Source organism: Barbatula barbatula, assembly GCF_947034865.1.
Source record: "Barbatula barbatula genome assembly, chromosome: 7".
NCBI lineage: Eukaryota > Metazoa > Chordata > Actinopteri > Cypriniformes > Nemacheilidae > Barbatula > Barbatula barbatula.
The window spans coordinates 4991809-5015789 of record NC_136770.1 but is presented as its reverse complement, the minus strand read 5'-3'; the positions used below and the strand labels follow the sequence as shown (position 1 = coordinate 5015789).

Here is a 23981-nt window from a genome sequence, read left to right as displayed (position 1 = left end):
TAAACTAGTTATTTTAACTTTCTGTCATCTATTAACCCTCTTCTTGCTCGAAACGATGGAGTAATAGATAAATATATCACCCAGGCCTGATATATTTAAGTATTTATTATATTGAAATATGGAAAGATTGCCAGGCTAACAACATTGGGCTTACCTTTAACAAAATCTACTGATGTGGCTGGGATACAGTGTTTTCATTTTTTGTAAATATGTTTAATATAGTTACATTTTCTAGACAGCACATTACAAAGACTTTAAAACTGTACTATGTATAGCCGTACCATAGTTTTGTGTGAAGAATACATTACAATTCTTTGCATGCTTACATAACCAGTGATGTTCTTTTTGTAGCGTTTCTGGCTATATTTATATAAAACGGTTCTAGCATTTGTCTTAAACACATCAGGTTTGCATTTCACTAATCAAAAAATCACTATTTTGACACTGAAAGTGACCCTTAACCTATGGTTACTTGAGGGGCGCTGAGCCTGCCATTATGTACTGTAAGCCACTTTGGATAAAAGCATGTGCTAAATGACAAATTAGTGCTTAGAAGACCCTTCACCCTGCACCTGAGTCGGGCCTGACCTGTCTTAGAGCGGAGACTCATGGGACAACAGGACAAACACTCACTGCTGAAACAGCCAATGACCGGCTTTCCCACTGCCAGTTCAAACAAGATTGATTATTCAAATCACTTCAGATTAAGAAGCAATTTGTCTGAATGAACGCATCAGTAGAGCTCCATTGCTCCAGGGGTTAAAAAGGTCTGTGTAACAAGATTTCACTAAATCTGTTTAGAAATTGCCGCCGTGTGTGTGCCTGACCGTGTTTGCGTGTTTCCTATCGGAGCTTGGAACCCATTTTTAACCGTCCGCCACGTATTGATGTCCGGCCTAATTGACGCAGATGCGAATGGATTTTCTGGATGAATCGTGATAGTTCACCCTCCAGCAGAACCACCAGAAATCTGTTTCACAGGCACATACGAACACACCTGTGAGGGGCAGATCAGTTATACATAAGTCATATATTTTGAGAGGAAGAATGAAGTGATGCGTCATGCTTTTACGTTTGTGTCACAGATGTCATGCTTATTTGTTCTGCCTGGGTGTAGTCATTTATTTCAATAAGGCGCTTGTGTGGTATATACTGTGCTTTTATACACATTTAAATTATACATACATTTATATACATTTTTGTAGGTTGACTTTATTGAAAATGTGGGTCAAACGCATAAATGTAAATGAATCAAACGAAAATGGTTGAAAAAGGCTTTCTGAAAGTATATTAAACCAATATCAATTCAACGATTTCTAAAGAACTGGCAAACACAATTACATTAAACTAGACCTGTGAAAGCACATTCTCATTTGTCATTGAACATCTTCATGACTTCAGAGTCTTTTCAAATCACAAAAACCGATTGAAAGCAGGTAGATTTAAAGGCCGCAGCACAGAGTGTATCTGTTACAGCACTAAAGACCTCAGCTTTGATTTCTGAACAGATGAGAGTCTTTCTGTCAATATGAGGATGAGAAGCTACAAAAACACAGCAGGAATCACTCTGACAACGGAATCAAAGTCACTTATGTGCAATAATGGCACACATCATGCAGGCCAGAAAACAGCTTGAGGCCTTTTTGAAGAGAGAGAGCGAGAGAGAGAGCGATTATAGGGGGTCCTGGCTCCCTGGGGGGACAAAAGAACATTTACACTGCTTAGATAAAAAAGTGAGGGTGAATCTGCCACATGGTTCGAGTCACTACATATGTTCTCTTAGTAGATGATTTGTATGAATTTGTACAAACTTATTTATACGTTTTAGCTTTCACACCAGTGACGCTAGATTTAGGGGTGGGGCTTTAGTATTCCTTTTTTCTAATAATTGTCAACTTTGTCACCTTGTAAAATAGCTACAAATTCACGTGAGATCAGGTTGATAAAATGTAAATGAATTTTGCGTGTAGTTCCTGTGGCAATGGCTGGCTATTATTGCATGTACTTACCAAACACGACTTGGCATTCGGGGTAAACATTTTGTAATTTGATCTATTTCTATAAGGATTGTCATTGTGAACTTTCCCAGCTTTGAATAAACCTGAGGTGATTAAAACCAGAGAGAATGAACTCAAAGGTTGTTTGTTATTTTTAGGGCAACTGTGCAAACTTGAGGGATCCTGACGGTTAGTTCTGAGAATATCACATGCTTTGTTTACAGATGCCACTTAATATGTTTTGTCATCTAATGCAATGACATTTTTACCTTAATAAGTGCTAAGAATACTGGGATAACTGTATAACGCCTACGATTTATTTATTATTATTTTGAATTCATGTAAAAAGGCCGTGTTAAGAGGTAGGGATGTTGATGCTGGTATGATCCTGTCCTTCTTGTCAGCAGTTTTCTAGTTCTGTAGACAGGGTCGTGACAGTACCATGTATTTTTGTGCCTGTTGTGTTTGGGTGGAAGCACGTGGCGTTTGTTTTCGCCATGTGCTCTACTGTCGCGTGTCTTGGCCCCGCCCCTTGGTTCCCCGTAATCTCGCCCTTAGTGTTTCGTTCCCTCACCTGCCCAGTGTCATTATCCTTCATTAGTTTTAAGGAAAATATTTCCCCTCATGTGTTCTGTCTCGTGCCGGTGCGTTGCAGTATGTTGCTATGTTTTCAGAGTTTCATGCAGCTTGTGTGGTGTTTATTCCCAAGCGTCAAGTACCCTGTTCCAGTCGTGTTAAGTGGACTTTTATTCTTGTCGTTTGGACTTCCTTTGTTTTGCCCCCCTCGTGGGAAGTGTTTGTTTTGAGTACTTATTATTTGCTGTTTGTCCACATCTTGGGTTTTTCAAAAGGTTTTTGCTACTACCATGCCATTCTGTGTTTGGGTTCTCACTGTCAGATTCACGACAAACATGTCTTGTGTAAAGCTGCAAAAGCAAGAGTGAAACTTAATTCAACAAACATCGCAAGTAATCAAATATTCAGTCTCCTGAAATGCAAATGTATCCACTTTCGAGTAATTTTTCGTAAAGCTCTGTTTTTGTTAACAAAAATGCTGTCTCAGTGTGAACAAAAGGCCAAAACGGAGAGGATTTCAAATGAAACCGCACTGGTGTAGACAGGGTCTCATGTTGATGCATTGCATTATGGGCAGCAATGTACCATTGTGCTCTGGTTGTATACTGCATTTTGGCAAATGTAGTAGATCGTCCCAGTAGATATTTTACACTCTGCAGGTCTAGCAATAGTAGTAGAGCACTTTTAGGGTAGCAAGAATATACACATATTTGTTTTTCAACTTGAACTAAGCAAATGATGAGTTGTCCAGGTGCTTATTTCACACAGATCCGAGTTAGTTTAATTCACCTCTTGTTCTCTGCACTGTTATCATGCATAAGGAAACGGAATAGACCCGCTCACTGCGAGAATATATTCTAGCAGCCATTTAGGAAATGTGTGCACCTCTGGGCCTTGTAAAAAGCTCAGCGCCTGTCTTTGTGCGAGTGATTCCTCTCGTTGTGCATGATTGAGCCCGTGTAGCCGCGCCGCTAATGAAAGCTTTGCAGTCCAAACGCAGTGACTTAAGTTTGAAACTTTTGTCAATTGTCATTGCGAAACGCAGCTCCGATTCACGTATTTGACAGTTTGGCTGTCTGCCTAGATGCCATTAAACCCTGGTTATATGAGCCCAAATGACAGAGAGGTCCTGGAGGACAAGAGCAGGGTGTTGAATGACAAAAAAGCTGAGGCACCGATTGTGTGCGTGTGGGATTTTCAGTCTCAATTTGGTAATTGTATCCCCTCTGCCTGTATTCATCTTCTAGCAGTGTTTACTGTAATCTAAATCACAGCTAATGGCAGCTGGCACATCTTATACGACTGCAGTTTTTAAGAGCAGAAAAAACGATTTTTACATTTTGTGCAGGCTTATTTTTGTATTTATCAAGGACCGAAACTATCCTCTTTATAATATGTGATGATGATCAACTGACTGTACATTACTCCCTAAATATTCACATTCAACTTAAAAAATCCATTTAATCTTGAGCAAACCGTTCCCGCTTGAATAGAGAAATCTGACTGCGGGACCCAATTGTTCGGTTTCTTTTAAGTAACTCATCTGGCTCCTGGTCCGTTGAAAGGCAATTACATTGTCATCAGAAAGCAAATTTTCTGATTCATACCTCTCAGTCGCTGAATGAGTTTATTAGTGATGTCAGAGGCTTTAAAGTGAGACGGTGTGCTGATCGTATAATCACCTTCAGAGTTTCTCTGCTCGTGTAGGCATTTCACTCGCCGCTTATTGAACGATCGCGAACAAGAAACAATACCAACCACACCACCCCTGCCAACACGCATCAGAAAGCGTGAGAGAGAGAGCAAAATAGAGAGGAATTGTTCACGTTGGTGATAATAGGCCACCACTCTTCCTCTTTATAGCTATTTAGACAGAGCCATTACTGTAATGCACCACCCAATGGGGAATAAAGGGAAGCAATTTCTCCACGGCTTTATCTCACTCCTCTCTTCTCTTGAATAATAAAACAGTCCAGGCGTTCAGCTGGAGTCTCACTAACTAGGTTTGGGAATTGTGTGTTGTTCTTACCTTATTACCACCCACAGAATATTCAACCTGCTCATGAGTTAAAAGATGATGCTGTTTATTAAGCCAAGTGTAGTAAAGAAAAACTTTTTTAGTACATTTTATGAACAGCAACATGACAATGTGTGGACTAAGATGACTTTCTCATGTTGGCAAATAAAGCACAAGTCTGGTCTACAAAGAAGCTTGGCCAAGAACCTCCAACTTAAAGTGAGAGTTTAGCCAAAAATGAACAGTTCTGTAATCCTTTATTTAAATTTAGCAGAACACAAAAGAAGATATTTTAAAGAATGTTGGTAACAGAAAAACTACGGTACCCATTGGTTTTACGTACATACAATAGAAGTCAATGGGCAGCATCGGTTTTCGGTTACCAACGTTTTTCAAAATATCTTTTCTGTGTTCTGCAGAAATGGTTGAAAAACTTAACACTGAAAATGTCCAAGTCAGTTGATCAAACAAGCATCATGTTAATCATTTCAGAGACATAACCAACAACATAGACATACAAGAAAACATTAGCTTGTTGATATTTAGTTTACTTGATACAGAGGCATCGAAGGCGCCCATCTTAGTTTGTACAAAACATTGTTGTCAAGGGGGGCTGGTAAGAACGCTGTGCTGTACATCAGCGGCACTGGTGTTGAACATATTGACACATCCTGTATTCACGTCCAATCAGATTCTGTCCTGCAGACATGAGTGTGCACAATTGGATGTAAACAGCACATCCATAATTAATGAGAATAAATGGCCGGACTGCTGAACCTTGATCGATGTTTGGCTGCTTGATGTTTGGAGACTGACTTCCTGGAATCTGTCAGCTTCTTTTACTCTCTGCGGGTTTTGAAGCTTCTCTATGAGCTGATCTGTAAATAGAGGAGTGAAGCATCACCACGCTTTGAATGAAATTTGAAACATAAAGTGAAATTGCATGAACATATGGAATGTCTCGTTTATTTTTCAGTGGCTTGTTTTGGCAGTTGTGAGTTTAAGAAAGTCATCTTCACATCAAAGATCACAGCTATTAGCGACTAATATTATGTGGAGGCAAACGGTGTGTCTAACATCTGATCCTGCTAGACAGGAGAAATAAACATGGACAGCCACATACAGAGCAACCGTATTCCCGCAGCGGGTCAAGGGAAGTGAGTGTCATGTATGTCCCACTGTTGTGACCTCTGACCCCTAGGCTAGAAACTTGACCCATACTCGCCTGAAGTACAGTACTCAAATTAGTTTTTAATCCATTTGTCTAGTAATTTTTCTTACTGTTAAATTCACAGCTGCAATTAGGGTCTATAAATAATATAGTCTCACGAGCCAGACTTGTGACTGTCAGCATAAATTGGTATATCAATACTGGCATATTGTAGCTTATTCAGCAGAAAAGTGTAGGCTTTTTTAAATTAGGCCTCAGATTCCATTCTGCAGACAACACTAAAGAAATGAAAACACTTTGTTGACATTTTTTTCTCTAGAGATAATATGCACTGAATATTTTACAGACAGATATGAAATAAACACAGCAATAATAAAGCAGAGCTTGCGATCTATTGTCATGTCTGAAATCTACAGGCTTGCGGACACTTGAAGTTTAATATCGAGAGATTTGCTTCAAAATAAATAATTTTAAGTTTATCTTCGGAATATCAAATGGCTTCATAAACATTCACAGAGGGCTTTGAGTTCTCACTGCGATATCGTTTCCAATACTCCTATCAGATGGTTCTTTCATTCTGAATGTTAATGGTCTATTATTCTGTGTTTAACATGATGAATTCTTGCTAACATGTAATTGCGTGAGTTATGGTCTCACGGGCTCCCGGCCTGGTCTGGGACCGGGAGAATACACAGATGCTTTGACTTAAAAATGCTCCTCGCTGCAGGCCATATCACGCAACACGCCGCCTCCGTCTGATCCACTGACCTTAGAAACGCCCCACATACATGCTGACAAGCGGACACAGTCCAGCTTTGTCCGTCTACAAATACCGTTTTGAATCAGTCTATGAATTGCTTGTAGACTCCAAGTTAATGTTTGTATGATTTAATCAAGAAACTCTAACAAAGTATTGGCAGCCAGGGGACTCTCACGTCACGGTGTGGAAATGATTTCCATCATGTATGAGTCTGTATGCAATACAATTATGTTGCCCTTGAGACTTTTCTTCATTTCTTTTAGTTTTTAAATACAGTCTACGTATACGTGGGTTACAGCTTATAATAGAGAAAAGACTTATGGTGGGCGTGGAGAAAGGAGAGAAAACGGCGATACAGGACGATTTACAGTTTGAGTGACATTCAGAGGGCGTTTAAATGCCTACTGTACTGTATGATTGACAGGCGATGTAACAGTCCTCATTAGAAAGTCCGTTTTCTGTGTTTTGGTAAGAACGCAAACCTAGGGAGCCAGATTGCTATGCTCTGCCTCTACAACACAAATGAAAGTCAACACGGTAAATATTGCAGCAGACCGTCATGCTGGCAGGCAGAGGAAGTCTTGCGTGACTGTGAATCTGCGATGCCTGTTCTGGGTGATGCATCTAGGGTCAGAGGTAAACAGCCAATGTGACCGTCAGATACATTAGTCAGATGAAGATTCGGCGTCCTGTGACCCTGTGTAGGTTATGCAAAGAAATACCACTGATCACCCTGAAAAACACATAAATCATCATGCGCAGAAATAATCCACTATGCATGCCTTACTGTGTGTGTGTGTAGCTGTAATGAAAGTCACCAAGACACAGGAGTGGTCACTGCCTCCCATAATGACACATGCCCTACTGACATCACTTCTGCAAAGCGAGTCAAACAATGAATTGAAGACAAGGAAAATGACATGCTCCCCTGTACTCTCTCACACACATACAACACCAACTGCCCAAAAGTGAAGACATCGTCCCCAGAGAGGGCAGCGGTTGGCATTATGCATCCCATAGCCGGAGACAGAAGTAAACAAAGCAGACGGCGAGCGGGGTGATTTATCTGTTGCTCCCCGTGGTGCGCTGGATGGCAGGAATCTTTAATTACGGCGTTGTCAGCTCTCCGTTCCTCTGCAGACATGTTTTCACCAGGGGAACGTGCCGGTTGGGGAGCTCAATTTGTTTGGGTTGCCATGACTCATATTCTGTCAGAGCTTTTAATTATACACAGTTTATTCTTTTTTTTGGTACAACCGACTCGTTTCGTTCATATTTAATGTTTCCAGCCATGAGGGACATGCACTAGTGAACATTATTGGCACCCGCCGGGAGGTCTAGCTGAAGGGAGGCAATAAACACGGTTTTTGTTCAAGCACTTATTGCTTGGATAGTTGTATAGCAAAGTTGTACTTTGTTTTGCTTTCAAAACTCTCCAGACTTACAGGAACAGTCTACCCATCTCAATGTGGTGTCAACTCTGTATTAGTTTGTTTGTTTTCTGACGCGCGAAAACAGATCTTAGTCAAAATGTCAGAGTGATAATCTTCCCTTCTGCAGTAGCTCTCGAGTATTTATTGTGGCTGTTTTTGATCAATTTGTCACTGGTCACATGACACACAAAAACGGGGCGGCAGTAAGAAGGTCCAACCCTGGTCCCAACCATCAAGTCGCATCCGGTGTTTTGTCGCGCTGCGCAGACTTTGGTGTAGACACGACGGAAGCCCTATGTGTGGAGTTTGCATGGTCTCCCTGTGTTGGCATGGGTTTAATCCGGGTGCTCCGGTTTCCTCCCAAAGACATGCAGGTTAGGTTGACTGAGGATTCTAAATTGTCCCCCCAACTTGTGTACGGATCAATTTGTGTATAGAATAGACTTGTGTATGGATTGACTGGGTCTCACCATGATTATAGCCTGAGATGCTGGAACGGCTTTAAGAGTGATTCAAACAAACAAACTCACAAAAAAGCAGCAATGGACTCAAAGTGCAAATTATGTTTTGGGTTCTAAAGAAGGAATAAATGTAGGAAAAGTAATTGGTTGAGTTCTCAGATTTGTCTTATTCAAGCATCAACTTTATCCCTAAGAAGAAAAACAACTAAAGACAATGATTGAACTGCAGAATTATAATAGTTTTGTTTTAAATTTCATTATAGTTTTATTGATATTTGTAGAATTAGCTGTTATTTGTATTATAGACTGTTTCATCAGACGCGCTTACCTTCCTGTCTGTGTTTGGCTTGTGTCTAATAAAATCTTTTATATTTTATTTATGTTAATATTCATTTGTAGTATTATTTTATTGTATAATGATTGTATTAAATAAACAATTTGTTGAATGGGTCATTTAGTAAACTATAATAATCTTGCTGGAAAAAGATCTTTGTCATTTGTCTTTGTTGGCTGTACAATGTTTTAATGTCTCTCTTTCCATCTCTCCTCCAGGCATGCCCAGTTTTATTAAGATTCCTGAAGATCAGACAGGCATCTCTGGAGGGGTGGCGTCCTTCGTGTGCCAGGCGGTCGGGGAGCCCAAGCCACGCATTACCTGGATGAAGAAGGGCAAGAAAGTCAGCTCCCAGCGCTTTGAGGTACGTGTGCATGCTAGATGAAGAGATGCGCTGTCTTTGTACCCGCGCCCTGATCAGATGTGACACCGAGCATCATGTGGGAGATCTACCTGCTTCCTGCCAGCTGTTCTTTAACCAGAACATGAAATCAAACCCAGTTTGAAAAACAAAGCGGCTGCCTTTATTCTCACTTCTAACTGAGCTTTCATGCTCTCAGGCTTCGCACAATAATTCGGCTTCACTCTTTGATTAAGATCATGTGCGGGGGATTTATCTTTCATCGTGACTTGTGTGAGGTTTGGAGGCAGCAAGGGAGATGTCAAGTGTGTAGTTGTAGTGCACCAGGTTTAGAATAAGCATGAAGTCTGGGAGTACACAAAGTGCTTGTGTAAAGATTATCTTCAACACATATTTACATTTACATTTAGTCATTTAGCAGACGCTTTTATCCAAAGCGACTTACAGATGAGGAAACATTGGAAGCAATTATAACAACATAGGCAACAAAATACATAAGTGCATCAAAACTAGTCCATTAAAGCCTAGCACAGTATACAAAGCTAAGAATAGTGAGATAAGTATTATTATTCTTTTAATAAGAAGAAAGAAAGGGAAAACGATTAGGTTAAATCCATCAGTGACGTGTTGACGGAAGAGATGCGTTTTCATGCTATTTTTAAAGATGGCTGACTACACTAATCGATCAAATTTTAGTTTTTATTTATTTATACTTGAATAAAAACACATTTGTATGTTTTACTTAACGCAATACTAATCTTCACACAAAAATTAGTCCTTAAGTCATTTTTAAGAAATCGTTCACCCAAATTTATCCTCATTTCGTCCCAGCGAGCCATCACATTCACTTTATGCCTTTATATGGGACTCATTTTGCTACAGCTCCAAAAGGATATTCATCAATCATAAAAGTGATCCAAATAACTTCCCCAGCAGTCAGTTTGCACGACTCACCTTTTGTCGTCTGGACCTGATGTGGCCTCTCTTTGACTCTAGTCAGTGAGCTGTGACGTTTTTGAGAAGGTCTGACAGGTCTCCCTGCACTCCGGACAAAAGTAATGTCCTCTTCACGCTCTGTCCTGCCATTGTGGCACTTTTGCTTATGCTGGCAATCTCAGCATCAACGCAGGTGGCGGATGCGCATCGATCTTTCTGATGGAGCAGTTTGATGTGTTAGCCGTCCCTGCTGTGGTCATTTTAAATTGAGAGGATCGTGGAAGGTCGTCTGGCCTGGTGGTCTGCTAAACCCTTTGCAGACGGGACACAGTACAGAGGCTCATATTCCGTATAGCGTTGGGCACAAAACAAGACAGACTGCAGCATGCTAATACGACTACGTATGTATCTTTACGTGAATTGAAATCAAATTAGTCAAGCTGTCTTTCCATTGAAATCATGCAATTGAAATTCAAGGAGACAGTATTAATAATAAGTCATATTTTTGCTTATTATAACCACTGAAGTTGCAGATTGCAGCTGTAAAATTCACTAAACAAGTTGAAAACTGGCTTTGTTTGTCTGAAGATTTAGTCATTTCTGGTGATCAGTCAAGTAGACATTATCATTAGAATGATCTCAAAATACACAAATGATTAGCCAAGCTTTCAGCTGATATTCAGTCTGTCACCTGTTATGATGTCACAACAATGGGAACATTAACTCTACATTTACATAAATGGCTTGTGAGCTCCTCTGATGACTATCAATGTAAAGTTCTCCAAAGAATAGACACTCATTTACTCTCTACTAATATCTACCGTTAAAATATATTTAATAGCTACTGTAACTTGCAGACCATAATCAATTATAATGTACAATATGCAATTAACCACTATAGCAACAAGGGAACTGCATTGGAGCCATCGCAATTTAATAGCTAGTAGCTTGTGAAAACTTATGGAGATTATAAAAATTATGGAGATTTAATGTCGGGCAGTTCCTCTTTGCTGACTGTATCTATAGCATTCTCAGAACATCGGGATCGTTTTCTTCAATCAGTGTAGACGGTACAGTCCTCCAGCAGTGAGGCAGACAAGCTCAGGTTGATCTCAATTTGGCAGCCAACCTAAAACCAAAGAGGCGGGCATGAGGGCTCGCTGAGACGACCTGCCCTCACGCTGTCAACAGAGTTGATTGAGCGTGAAGGAGAGCGGGGCTGACAGCATCACCATCTCACTTTAAAGCTCTGTGTCTCAGACACTCCATGGCTGAATGCAATGATGGCCGTGTGCTTAAACATGATTTCATCTCGCAGTGTATTTTACATCGCTCGTCTTATAGGAGCTAGTGAAGACGTCTTTCACAGAGGGATAATGGGTGCTAAGGGGTCCAAAAAGTCACATGGAATGCACCGTGTTGTTTCTACAGTAGACCTAAACAGACAAAGAGAGCGAATTTCGTAAATACGTCATCTCCTTTGGCAAAGAAGCGAAAACGTGACGACATCTTTTTCTTTGTCAGCCACCGTAGTGTTCGAAAGGGAGGGGGGTGGGAGTGAGCAGTTCATTCGAAACCTCACCACAAGATGCTGCAAAATTTCACACATTGGACCTTAAAGTCATTTCATTGACAATGCAACCTTGCGAGCTGTTTATAGCATCAGAAAGAGTGTGGCGGATGTCATTCTGTAAATTCTGTATTGGTGAGACACCAGTGAGATGTTTATTTGTGATTCTGGTGTAATATCATTTGCGTGTGTGTTTCAGGTGATAGAGTTTGACGACGGCTCGGGTTCAGTGCTGAGGATTCAGCCCTTGCGAACGCATCGAGACGAGGCCATTTACGAGTGCACGGCCACCAACAGCGTTGGAGAAATTAACACCAGCACTAAACTCACTGTACTGGAAGGTAAGAACATTCGTTCCTCTCAACCTGATGCTCTTATAGGACTTAATAGCCCTCTCGGTAAGCCACTCCCCACGAATGCAGATGAGCCACTGGCAGCTGAAACGAGTTGCATGGGGACCGGAACTCTGACAACTTTAGGTCACACTGCCATAGAGAAAGATTGTAAGATCCAAGCTCTCATCGGTTTTATGGCATTTTAGGCCTCAAAAATGATAAAACGACATGCCTGGGGTGCTTGTGACACTAATTCTTGGGACATGTGTCTTGGGAGCATGAGGAATGGCATTTATTTTATTCAATTTCCTAAAGCCACACAAAAAGAGTAGTACCCCGGTTCAACTCAGATCCCAGTGAAGACATAAACGTTTATTTTCTGGATGTCATGGTTATAGTTTCCATCTGCAGATCATTAATCTCTGGCTAAAACTAGTTATGTTAGTGAGCTAGTTATGAAACTGTTTTCACAGCATGTACATTTTAGGTCATAAACTAAGGTCTACAATTTAATCTTACCCTGCGATATGAACAGTTGATCCTATATGTCTTGATCTGCGATCGTGACGACCGCAACATGAGGCTTTTCGCTTGCATTGTGATCTGTAAATCCTCGCCTCCTCGCTTTGTTATCCACCATATATATTTACGAATATATTTAATAGTTCACAAATTCTCAAGAAGAAATGAATATTATTTAATATACTTCTTTAGTAAAGATTCCTTTACTTTATTATCGCAGTTCTAAAAAAAAAGTACTTTACCCGCTGCAAACTGACATTCAAATTGAACATTGCATAAAATTTTAGGTCTTCCCCGTATTTTATATCCTTGAATATATTTGGAAATTGGAAATATGCCACATTATAAAAGTAAATTGGGTTGTGAACTACTTTTGTGTTGACTTTAGGGAAAGAAATAGAAAGTGGGAGATCACAATGAAAAGATGAATAAAATAATTTCCCCTAAAAACTCCCCCAATTGTTTCCTGCCTCCCTCTCAATGGGGTCTTCTGTGAAAGAGTCTCTGAGCTCAGATTGAATGCACAAGATCTAAAGCCACACCAGGAGTTTTCTTCTCAGTGGTTTGTTATTCATTATTATTGAATGCTTATGAATCTTATCAGATCGCCATCTCAAAGAACCGAGAGGCGAACACACTCATGCTCTCTTTTGGATCGGAACATGTGCTGCATTCTGATAGCTGCCTGTGTTCTCTGTAAGCCCCCCACTGTACTACAGCTCAAAGCTCAACTGTGTTTGTGTGTGAGGGCGTGTTTGCTTTTAAAAATGCAAGTTCGTTTCAGGGCACATTTGAGCAGATCATTTGCCCCCCCCCGCTGTGTTCTTTCCATGGCTGTCCCTCTGAACCCGTAGTAGATCAAAACACACACACACAGATAGAGATGATATATCTTATATGTGAGCGTGCAGCACATCTCAGCTGAATGCGTGTTAAAACACGTGGAATATAGAGGCACTGATACTACCGGGTGATAAATCTCAGTCTAGATCCTGCAGCCAAACGCTTCTTTTAGACAAAGAGCCAACAACCCCGCCTGTTTCAGTCCACAGTTACAGCTCTCTGACGTTCTACAACCTCTAAATGCAGCTCGAGCCATAGCAGGGCACCGTAGCAGGACACCATTTGTCTTTTGTAATATATCTGTGCAGTAATCTTGGGAATTGAATAATTCATTTAGAGGCGAGAAAAACTTCGGTTAAGGATTCCAAGCCTGTTGGAAAGTGGGCCACAGTTTCTTATACTCCGAAGTCCCAGTGAACGTCAGGTGGGCTGAACCTCTGCAGGAATCAGGTTTGTAGGTTAGGTGTTGTGCCCTGGATCCCATAATAATTATAGCAGAATATTACCACCGTCTTTGTCACGACAGTGCCTTTGTTGAGGCTTTCAACACAGCGGTCACGCTAGACTTTCAGAATACTATTTCTAAGCAGAGCCCTGAGTATAAGGGTAGCAAGGGGATATACAACCTGATCGCACAGGAATTCTAAAGTATTAAAGACGGTTTCAAAGCAACAACATAAGCAAACGTTACTGTGCATGTGTGCATTTTTGGACTGCCCTTAACGTCGGATTATGGTAACATGACCTAGACCAGGGTTCCTCAATTAGTTTTCACCAAGGGCCAAATTCTACTACCAATAGCAAGTCAAGGGCCACCGACTATAATTGGATAACTACAATGTTTGTTCTGCTATTATTATTATTTATTGTCATTATTATTATTATTATTATTTTTTTACAGTTGTTTATTTGTTTTAAAAAAAATCACAATATAAATATGTTTTTTATTAGTTCTATTTCCTCAGTTTTGATAAAACAGTAACATTATATTCACAAACTCTCTTCAGCACACGACGAGCTCGGAAACGAAGATGTGGCAGACTCGAGCTCTCACGAATAAAGTTTACCAGCCTCGTGACTGCATCCATCGTCTCTTTCATTTTTCAACACCGATTTATGAAGCTAGTGCTTATCAGGCCTTTTTGATGTCCAACCATTGAGGGAGCCCCGTCAGTAATGACAGAAACAACTTTGCTCAAATCTAATTCATTATTTTTAAAGAACTCCGTTAGTTCATTAAAAAGTATTTCACCGGTTGTGCGGCCATGCATCGGCAGCAAACAAAGCAGCTCTTCGCGGAAATCCTTCCCATAAAAAAAATCGGACAAACACCGCTGTGCAATGTCGGTTAGTTCGCGAGACGAGTCTATTGCGAGTGATATGGCTTCTGCTTTCTTTATGTCTTATAACAGATTAGACAGGCACTCACCCGCCAATGGCTCCACTCTTCTTGTTGCTGTGCAATCAGATAATGGAACCTGCTCCGTTACCATTTTCTTTATTTTCGCGTCGTGATTTAGAAGTTTATCCACCATGTCAGTTGCACAGGTTTTAATTAATTCGGCGTCAGTGAACGGTTTTTTGGCCTTTGCCAGGTTCCAAGCCACACGTAAGAATGCTGCGGTTACAGGCTTTCAGAATGTTCCGGATAACTGCATTTGAAATTTCTGCGCAATGCCCCGAAATGCCGTTTCAAGTTATCATTCTTGCAGACCGCCACGGTCTTGTGCATAATAAACACGTTGGCTTTGCATTGTGGTGGTCAGGCAAAATAAAACAAAACTGTTAAGTCCATTCGCTTTTAAATATTCTGTGTCTACCTTTCTCTTTTTTACAATCGCCATGATTTCGCTGTCAACCCTTGTCACTAGCTGTCAATGAACCTGCGCCGTTTGCATTTTCGCGCCAGCATTGTGATTGGCTGATGGAGTACCGCGAGAGCTATGTGAGATCAGAGTGCTTCGTGTGTTTTCGTGCGGTGATGTCATGCCAACCCAAATGAAACTGAATACACTTTTAGTGCATCAAGCGGGCCAAAAAAAATCATTTGCGGGCCGGATGTGGCCCGCGGGCCGCCTATTGAAGAGCCCTGACCTAGACCATAAAAAGCAACTTTGTTTCTCACCACAAGAACTTGGACAGCGACATCTACCGGCATGATGACATTAAACTCCAGCCAGCAGGCACATTTGATATTTCGTATTATGTATGTAGACATTTACATTTATAAAAAGCACTTTACAAAGCGTTAACATTGAACGAATTCTTTGCCATAACCATTAACAGTTCACATAACAGTTCACAAGCAGAAGTTGCTGAGTCCAGTGTTCTTAACAAGGGAGTCATAATCTAACGGGAACATTTTGATTCCCACACCAGATATAAATAAACCTGCTCACATCGTGTTGGATCTTTTATAAAATAACGCGGTTTTGGAGACATCTGGATGCTTCAGTGTGACTGGTTCTGGTATGTTTTGTAAAGAGATGCGGTGTTGTTAAACCTACCTTTATTTATAGAGCTACAACACTGACTTGGACAAACATGCACTTAAATACATACATTACATAGAGAATACTTTTAAATAGTGTGCGTTTCCTGTGTCATCCAATGTGAATACGTTTGTTTGAATACAGCGCAACTGTAATATTAAATTAAATGATGAATAAACTATTATAATGTCACTTAGCCCTGGATGTATGCTTCATGTGTAGTGATGTACCATGCGATAACAATAATGTAAATAACCTAGTAAACAATATGTCGTGATGTTTTTGAGAGTGCAGAATGCAGTAGTGAGAGCTAAGACAGAGCTGTCTTTAAATGTTATTTACTTTACCCTCTTTTTGTGTCACGCGGTAATATCTTTCATAAGGTTTTCTGAGCTTTCTGTGGCTGTTGTGACAGACTTTTAAGCGCAAAGATTCTTCTAGAAACTTTAACCATTAACAGAAATGTCCTCCAACATAGTAACAAATACAAAACGGAAGTACAGAGCATTAAACAGGAAGTTACTCACGGTAAAAGCGGCCTCCACATAGAGGTCAAGACAAATGTGGATTCATGCGTCTCAATTGTTTTCACCTGAAAGCAAAGAGTAGCTGAGTCTGTGATATTCTCTGCAATTTATCAGCATCTTAAAGTGCAGCCTAGAGAGAGCGCAAGGCCTTTTCAACATCTAAAAATGTGCCGTGTGCTTTTCTCTCTATGATTAATAAGACAGTGAAAGCCTACACTATGAATTCTGCCATTCTCAAGTGGAAAAACTCCTCTTGGCTTTTTTCTAGACTGACAGGAAGTGTCAGCTGGCGCACAGAGTCATGAATGGGCAACCTGTAAACAGATGTCTTCGCTGACAGAATGCCAATATACAGCATATCATCACTTTCCCTGCATACAGATACAGTTGACGGGGTGACTCAGACAGGCAATTTCACCCACAAACGTTTCGAAATGCATTTTTTCCCCCACTAAAGGTATTCCTTATCTTTATAAACGCCCACAGACAGACGGCATCTATTTATTTCTCCCTCTATGTGCGAGCCTTTGTGAAGATCGGCTAATGCATAGAACAGGGCAATGGGCTGAAATTACAACGTGCATCTCGCACACACGCGGTTGCTGATCCATGACCCGGGTTCAGTTTCCAGGGGTTGGCAGTGGCCCAGTATTCCTCTGAGCCGAGTTCGGGTTTAGCAAAATATCAATTACTCAGCACTCCATCAGTGTACTGCAGTAAGGTAAACACACACACCTCCCTCCTCAGCATCATCACCCCGGGCTGCCTGCCACATGCACCTGCAGGAGACGTTTATCGTTATGAGGAGCTAAATTCCCCATCAGAGGTATGCATGTGTGCGCGTATTAAACACGTGCTAAGGCTTTTCACAATGTTCGTCATATCTCTGAATTTGGGCTTTAAAGGGGTGTTTTTGTGTCTTTTGCTGGCTGGCTGAAAGCCACAATTTGCACGTCAAGGCAGGTATGTGACATCACTGCTGTCATGTCCACACCACAGACCAATTATCAGCCCTCCATGGTAGAGACGGAAAGAAACAGAAGGTGCTCCTGATGCTACATGCGAGAGTGGGTGACCGTTGACTGTAATCAACAATAAAGCATTATTGAATTTGAATGGTGATAAATGCACAGTGTTTATATAATCATTTAGACTTATATAACAGTCATCATCAAACACACACACACACACACCTATAAACAAACACGTACTGTCTGTAAATGTGTCAGAGTGCATAAATGATCAGCATTACATTATGATGAGTGTAGAGGAATTTCAATCAATCGGATTCACCTTCCTTACGTTAAAAATATAGATCAGTGGTTCTCAAACTATTCAGATCAAGTACCGCCTTTAATAAAACGAGTTGTTCCAAGTACCACCTAATGACCGCCATAGAAAATCACATGAATAAACACTCAAATTAAAACTCCAATTCTAATGTATTATTAATATACAAACACTTTCTTATTTACTTGCTGTTTTGAGAGAACATATTTTTTCCAAGTTTTTCAAGTTAGTCAGCTGTAATAGGGGACACAAAACCCTTTTCTGTGATGCACTGTAAACAGGGGTCTGTAAATGACTTTTATGGGGGATTTATTAACTTTGTGTAGAGTTGCAGAAAGAATGCAAACCTATATTAAAGACAAACAATGTGGAAGGAATGTTTCAAACGAAAGATATATTTATATACGTATACTTAAACATCAAGACAACAGCAGTATATAACAAGCAGACTCACACTTGACTGCAGTGGCTCTTTTCAAAGTTTGTGTCAAAACTAAATCACAAAGCAAGTAGATGCAGGCGCCTGCAGCAATAACCGCAATAACAGCAATAATAATATGGAGTCTTTAATTTTCTGTCGTGTCACATACCACCATGGGTCTCTTCAAGTACCGCTAGTAGTACAAGTACCACAGTTTGAGAACAACTGATGTAGATCATGCATGATATTGAAGAAGTTATTGAAAATCATGCAGTTATTGCAAACAATTGCAAATTTGCATGTTGCAAAATTTGTATCATTTAGGTTATTTTAATAATTCCAATAGTAGATGTGCAATACTGGAATCCAATACTGAAGTTCAATTCATATGCTCCAATCAAAGAAAGGCTGAATCGAGAAACTATCCAATCAGAGTGAAGGAACAAAGTGCTAGTTATACTTAAGGCCAGATTTACTTACAGCATGCAGAAGCGCAAACAACTCTTTTGGCATAAAAATACTTATTGTATTTAAAAATAAAAACACAGTGAAAAATTAGCACTGAAAAGGCGACTGACCTTATTGTATTTCATATGCATTGGTACAAGTTTTCCCTTCAGACGCAAACCTTAGGGGAGGAGAATATTTAAATGTATCACGCAACGTGATTTATTAAGGTTTGCGCTAGTGATCGTACCGGTATTTGCGGCTTTATTTAACACGGAAAAATATGCATGTGTCAAACCCTGCACTAATCTGCGTTACTCTTAGTAGATTGCGTTGGGCATTATGGGATTGAGATATTGCGCCTACGTTTAATATGTTTTTAACGTGTGCCTTGTTAGCATGTCACCCGCAGAAATGTACGCTCCCAAATCCTCTCACACTATTTTGCCCTGTTTAGTCAATCCGACCCCTGATGTTCAATCAAAGCACTATTCGTCTTTTGACCCACCATATATATTTTGTGCCAATTTTTAAGCTTATTCTTCCGAACTGGAAGACAGGTTTAATATGACAACAGTGGAGAGATCGTAATTAAGCATTTATTGTTAAGTATGCACAAATGTTAAGTAGCTTTCACTGCTTATATAGAACACTGTTTGTTTTTTACAGTCTGCACTGTGTGATGTGCAACAGCGGCACACACTCTCATAACAAACATAACTCAGTCTGTTATCTCTTATTAATAATTAAAACATCGCTTTGAAGTTTGAAATGTGAGGCTTACCTTCAAATCTTACGTAACCTTCATAATAAGTCATTAAACATTGACTAAATCTGTGTCTTCGGAGCATCTGTAGTCTTACCGTGCAGTTAATGTGAGTGTTTTTGTAACCAGATTTCAGCTGAGAGACGCAGTAGCGTTTTCGATCTTTTTCTTGTCAGCGTTTCAGCTCTCCACCTTAAATCGTTCGGAGACGTGTTTTGAGTAAATGACACTGGAGGTGATGAAACAGAGGAACACTTCGTCATGCGCTCTCACTTCACTCAGAACTAAACATCAAGAGAGAACGCGTGCTAGAGCACAGAGAGAACACATCAAGATTTTACACATTCTTTTTTTAATTTTTTAGCAGAAGCATTGTCAGAACATCCTCTTATTGAACTGAAGCATGAGCTGATCTTTTTCATTAAGAGGAATTTGTAAAAGGAACATGTCTGAATGTCCTTCAATATAGCTCGAGCACTTCATATATTCAGTGTTTGTAATATTTGGTTGATCTGCTCACTTAGGTCAAGATTATTGAAATGTTTGGAGAGGGACATTTTCTGGATGAGCTACTTGGTGTTGTGTGTGACTGAAATGTAATTGGCTCGATGGGTATTACTTTGATTCAGTTGATTGGCTTATGAAATCAGATGTAATTGGCTGGTAAAGTGGCATGTAACAGATTTGAATGCAGGTGCATCTCTATCTTCCTGTAAAAAACGATAAACCCAGCTTCGTTTATAGAAAATGCTTACAAAATTCCTGCGGCAGACACTTCTAACATTGATGAAAGTGCATTAGCCCTTAAAGTACCCTGAAGGTTTCTCAGTTGAGCTCTTTGTATTAATACTCTGTAAATTAAAATACTTATGATTAATCTTTATGTTGCCTAATGGATTCCTTTACTTCAATAATGATAAGCCCGGAAATTAATTCCCATTTTAATGGATCATAAATTCTAGTTAAAATCTTATTGCTTGTGGAAATATGATGTTTCCTAAATGGTGACCAATTGAATCTGTCTTGTTAATCTAGAAGTGTGACAGATGTTAATGGCTCTGAATTGAATCAGAATTATGTGGACAGCGTATGATGGCTTTTCCACGTGTGATTTTTGTTTATTAAATGCAATGGGAATGTAGTGTGCAACTCTCATAAAAATGAGAACGTCTTTTCTGTGAGATTTTGGACCAAGAGAGCATCATTTCAAAGTCATTGTTCTGCTCTGATGATTGTCCCTTTACCAAAGGTTTATGTCTGGGTTTAAATGGTTCAGGTGTATTTATGAACTGTGGATGTCCTGCTCTTAGTTTCATCTCTTTTATCCCTCCTCTGCTCCTCTATAAATCTTCTTTCACTACTTTGGCAAATAAGAACATAGAAGGGCACGTTCAATGACGACGAAACATTAAAGAAGCACATAGGTAAAGAGAAAATGCTTCATTTCTTTTCTGCCTTAGCGACCCAGCGGTCTGATAGGTAACCACAACAGGGGTAGTCATTTGCCCTGCTGGGGTGAGATCGGTCTAACAGAGAAGCACGTTATTACCATGGATTTGTTCAATTGTTAACAGTTTAACTGGAACGGAACTAGAAATGGACCGTGTCCTGGCCATTCAGCCAGTTAACTAACTAGCTTGTTACCTTCAAATATAAACACTAGAAGGTCTGACACGCTACATGAATCACACTGCCAATGCAACAAATAACAATGGCATGGAGATGTATCACACGTTTTAGCGTGTCATTGTTTTCGGCTGTTTTGAAGAAACTTGACGACTCCATTTTTTAGCATTTCTTCTTTGTTTAACATATTTTAACCTTGTTTAAATCAGTTGCTCTTCAGAAGGTTTTCACAAGGTGCAGATGCTGCTGATAAAGTCAGCAGGTTTTTTGTGATGTGTCTTGAAATATAAAGAATCAACACTTTGTTTTATTACCACAAGAAGCCCACATGGCTGTAAATGTGTTAAGGGATGTAAACTGAGATGTTGTGCATGTATCGTCTAATTTCCACACGCCGGAGTGTTTGTCACAGAGGCGCCAGTGTGGTGCCATGCTGTAGTGACCCCTGACCTCTGATATGACCGTGCACCTGTCCCTGTAATCCCAGTTAAGCACTTTGAATACAGGTTTTTGGGGGGGGGGTTCAGATCAGCGATGAGAATCCTGCTCGTCCACCAAGTTTAGCATCAACAATGAGAAAAGTTGCATTTTGGACAGTACAAAAAACGTAAAGTTACATGTTTATCATGTCTTTTCTTGGAAATGATCCAGTTTTTCTGTAATGTGACATTTTTACTGTATCTCAAAAACAGTGTATAATTTGTAAAAATGTATGTTAAAATGTATTTTTACATTTTAATTATATGTGAAAATCTGATTAAAAAATAACTGTAAATTTCTGTAAAATATTTTTTTTGCAGTGAAATATGTTGAACAAATAAGATTCAATGCCCTCTCTGAACCATTTGTGTATTTAGTTACCTGGTTGAAGTAATGAGGTATCGTTACTGCAAGGGATTGCATATACACACAAAGAATGTCAGACATACATCACACGGTAAAGCACAGCCCCTTGTTCACGGATATTAAGAGAAGGTAATTCCATAGGATTCCTTTGAAATTCCTTTCTCCTACTTATGTATTAGGTGTATCTTCCTCTGATTTACAATGTTGAAAGGGTGTTAACCAGAAAGAGAGAGAGAGAGAGATATGGTCTCAGGTACATGGAGACTGCCACAGAACAAGAGTAGTTGGTAACATGAGACATGATATAAAGAGCATGTATGAAGCATGCTTGCCATACTCCGAGGATTCTGGGTAGTTTGCACCCCACGTCTCCTCATTACACTCAGTGTTGCCATCAGCCCGAGGCCTTTCTTATTGCTCGCTCTTATTTTCACTTCTGCGCTCTTTTCACGGCTGCATACCTGTGGTCATGCTATATCTCGCTCTGTTATTAACCTGTTGTGTAAAAAATAACAGCCTGGCAAAATATGCTTCTCATGCCAAAGTGTTTGTGAAGGAAGAGAAATAATTCATGTTTTCCTTCACTGTGTTTATGCTCCAGAAGACTGACATGTTCATTTTTCTTTCCTGGTTAGTCTTGTTTAATGGATGTGTCATTTTATTCAGTGTGTAATTTAGTATTACCTGGTCTCTTGGAAGATTTGTGTGGTTATGTAAGTTAGTTATTGTGTGCATGTGTAGTTTTGTGCACTTAAGTGTGCGCTCAGTCTCACGGCGTGCCACTAGAGATGGGATGTGTTCACTGGGATGCTGTAGCTTTTAGGCAAGAGAAAGTGCAGTTTATCTGGCAGCAAACAGGATACACACACACACACATGCACATACACACCAAACACACCAGAGGGATGCTGGGACTTGATAAAGAAGTAATTAAAGCTGGTGGATTTCCTGTTTTAATCCTTAAAAACTTATTTACAATATATTTTGTCCTTTCCCCACAAATAGCTGACATTGAAAGTGTTTGTTCATGCAGTACATTGTTTATTGATGTCCTAGTTTCTGTCAAGGAAACATTGTGTTTTGTTTTCAATTTCTCCAGACTGAGGAAATTGTTTAGGCAGTATCTCTGCCTTCAGCTGTGCCTAATGACTGGTGTAGTAACTGATACTTTATTTTGGATTGAAGTTAATAAGGAAGCATTCTTTGATAAAGCACATTGCATTAACGTTGCATAGGGGACGCTTGTGAGTTTCTTTTGTGGACTGAAAAATGGTCACAGTCGTGACGTGAAGACGCAGGTCACGAGTTGCCAGCTTAAACAGATCTCATATCCTAAAAGAACTGCCATAGCTTTACAATGCATATCAACATTTTTATATTACTATTTAAGCATATTGTTAACCCCATATTTTTTAAAATTTTAATCATCTTGTAGCTTTTATTTTCATTTTCTGTATTATACCCTATACCGTATTTTTATATATATATATAGAGAGAGAGAGAAATGGAGAAATGCGCCGATATATCGGCCAATTATCGTTACTGTCCAATAAAAGCTATTTTTCACACTCTTGGCTGACGATAGTTCAAAAACAGGGCAGATAAAAATTTTAAGAAACTTTACCAGTATTTATTTAATCTTCATAATCAGTATCGGCAGTATCACTCTGAATAATCGGCTATCATATCGATGGAGAAATGTAGTATCGGTGCATCGTATGGAATATAATTCATACCATTGTTGCACATTTTATTGTCGCTGTACAAAGATTGTAATATGAGTGCATATAATGATGAAGTCATCAAAATAGCTCACATAATATTTCTTCTATTAATATTTGAAGTAATGCAAGTTACAGAAACCTCAGGTCAACCACCCATTTATATTTTTATTAAAACACAGCATGTAATAGAAACATGCATATATGTGTAGAGAAATGCTGTTTCCTTCATGCCTGTTATCCGCCAACCTCACTAAAGACTACTGACTTCTCTGAACCTCCAGGGATGATGCTTCAAAGTCCCAGCTTCAAACAGCAGCTATTAAATTCTTATTTGCAACCGAGATAGCGTGTGTGTGTTTCTGTGTGAGAGTGTGCGCGTGTGTTTGTGTGAGAGAGAGATAGTTGAGGGGAAGGAATTAACAATGCAAATAAATTCAGCTAACTAATTATCCTCGATGAAACGGAGAGAAGGTCATAGACACAATTGTGGCAGGGTTGACAAGCAATTTACAAGGTTGAAGAGAGC

The 23981-nt window shown here is 39.8% G+C and overlaps 1 protein-coding gene across 3 annotated transcripts in view; it reads left to right on the top strand.

The window, feature by feature from the left end:
- ptprfa (protein tyrosine phosphatase receptor type Fa) overlaps positions 1-23981 on the top strand; it is a 146632-nt gene that overhangs the window by 46204 nt on the left and 76447 nt on the right. For all 3 annotated transcript variants that reach the window (XM_079460917.1, XM_079460916.1, XM_079460918.1), the window contains exons 3-4: positions 8968-9113; positions 11816-11957. In XM_079460917.1, the coding sequence (XP_079317043.1) occupies positions 8968-9113; positions 11816-11957 (288 nt within the window). The remainder of the gene's footprint in view (positions 1-8967; positions 9114-11815; positions 11958-23981) is intronic.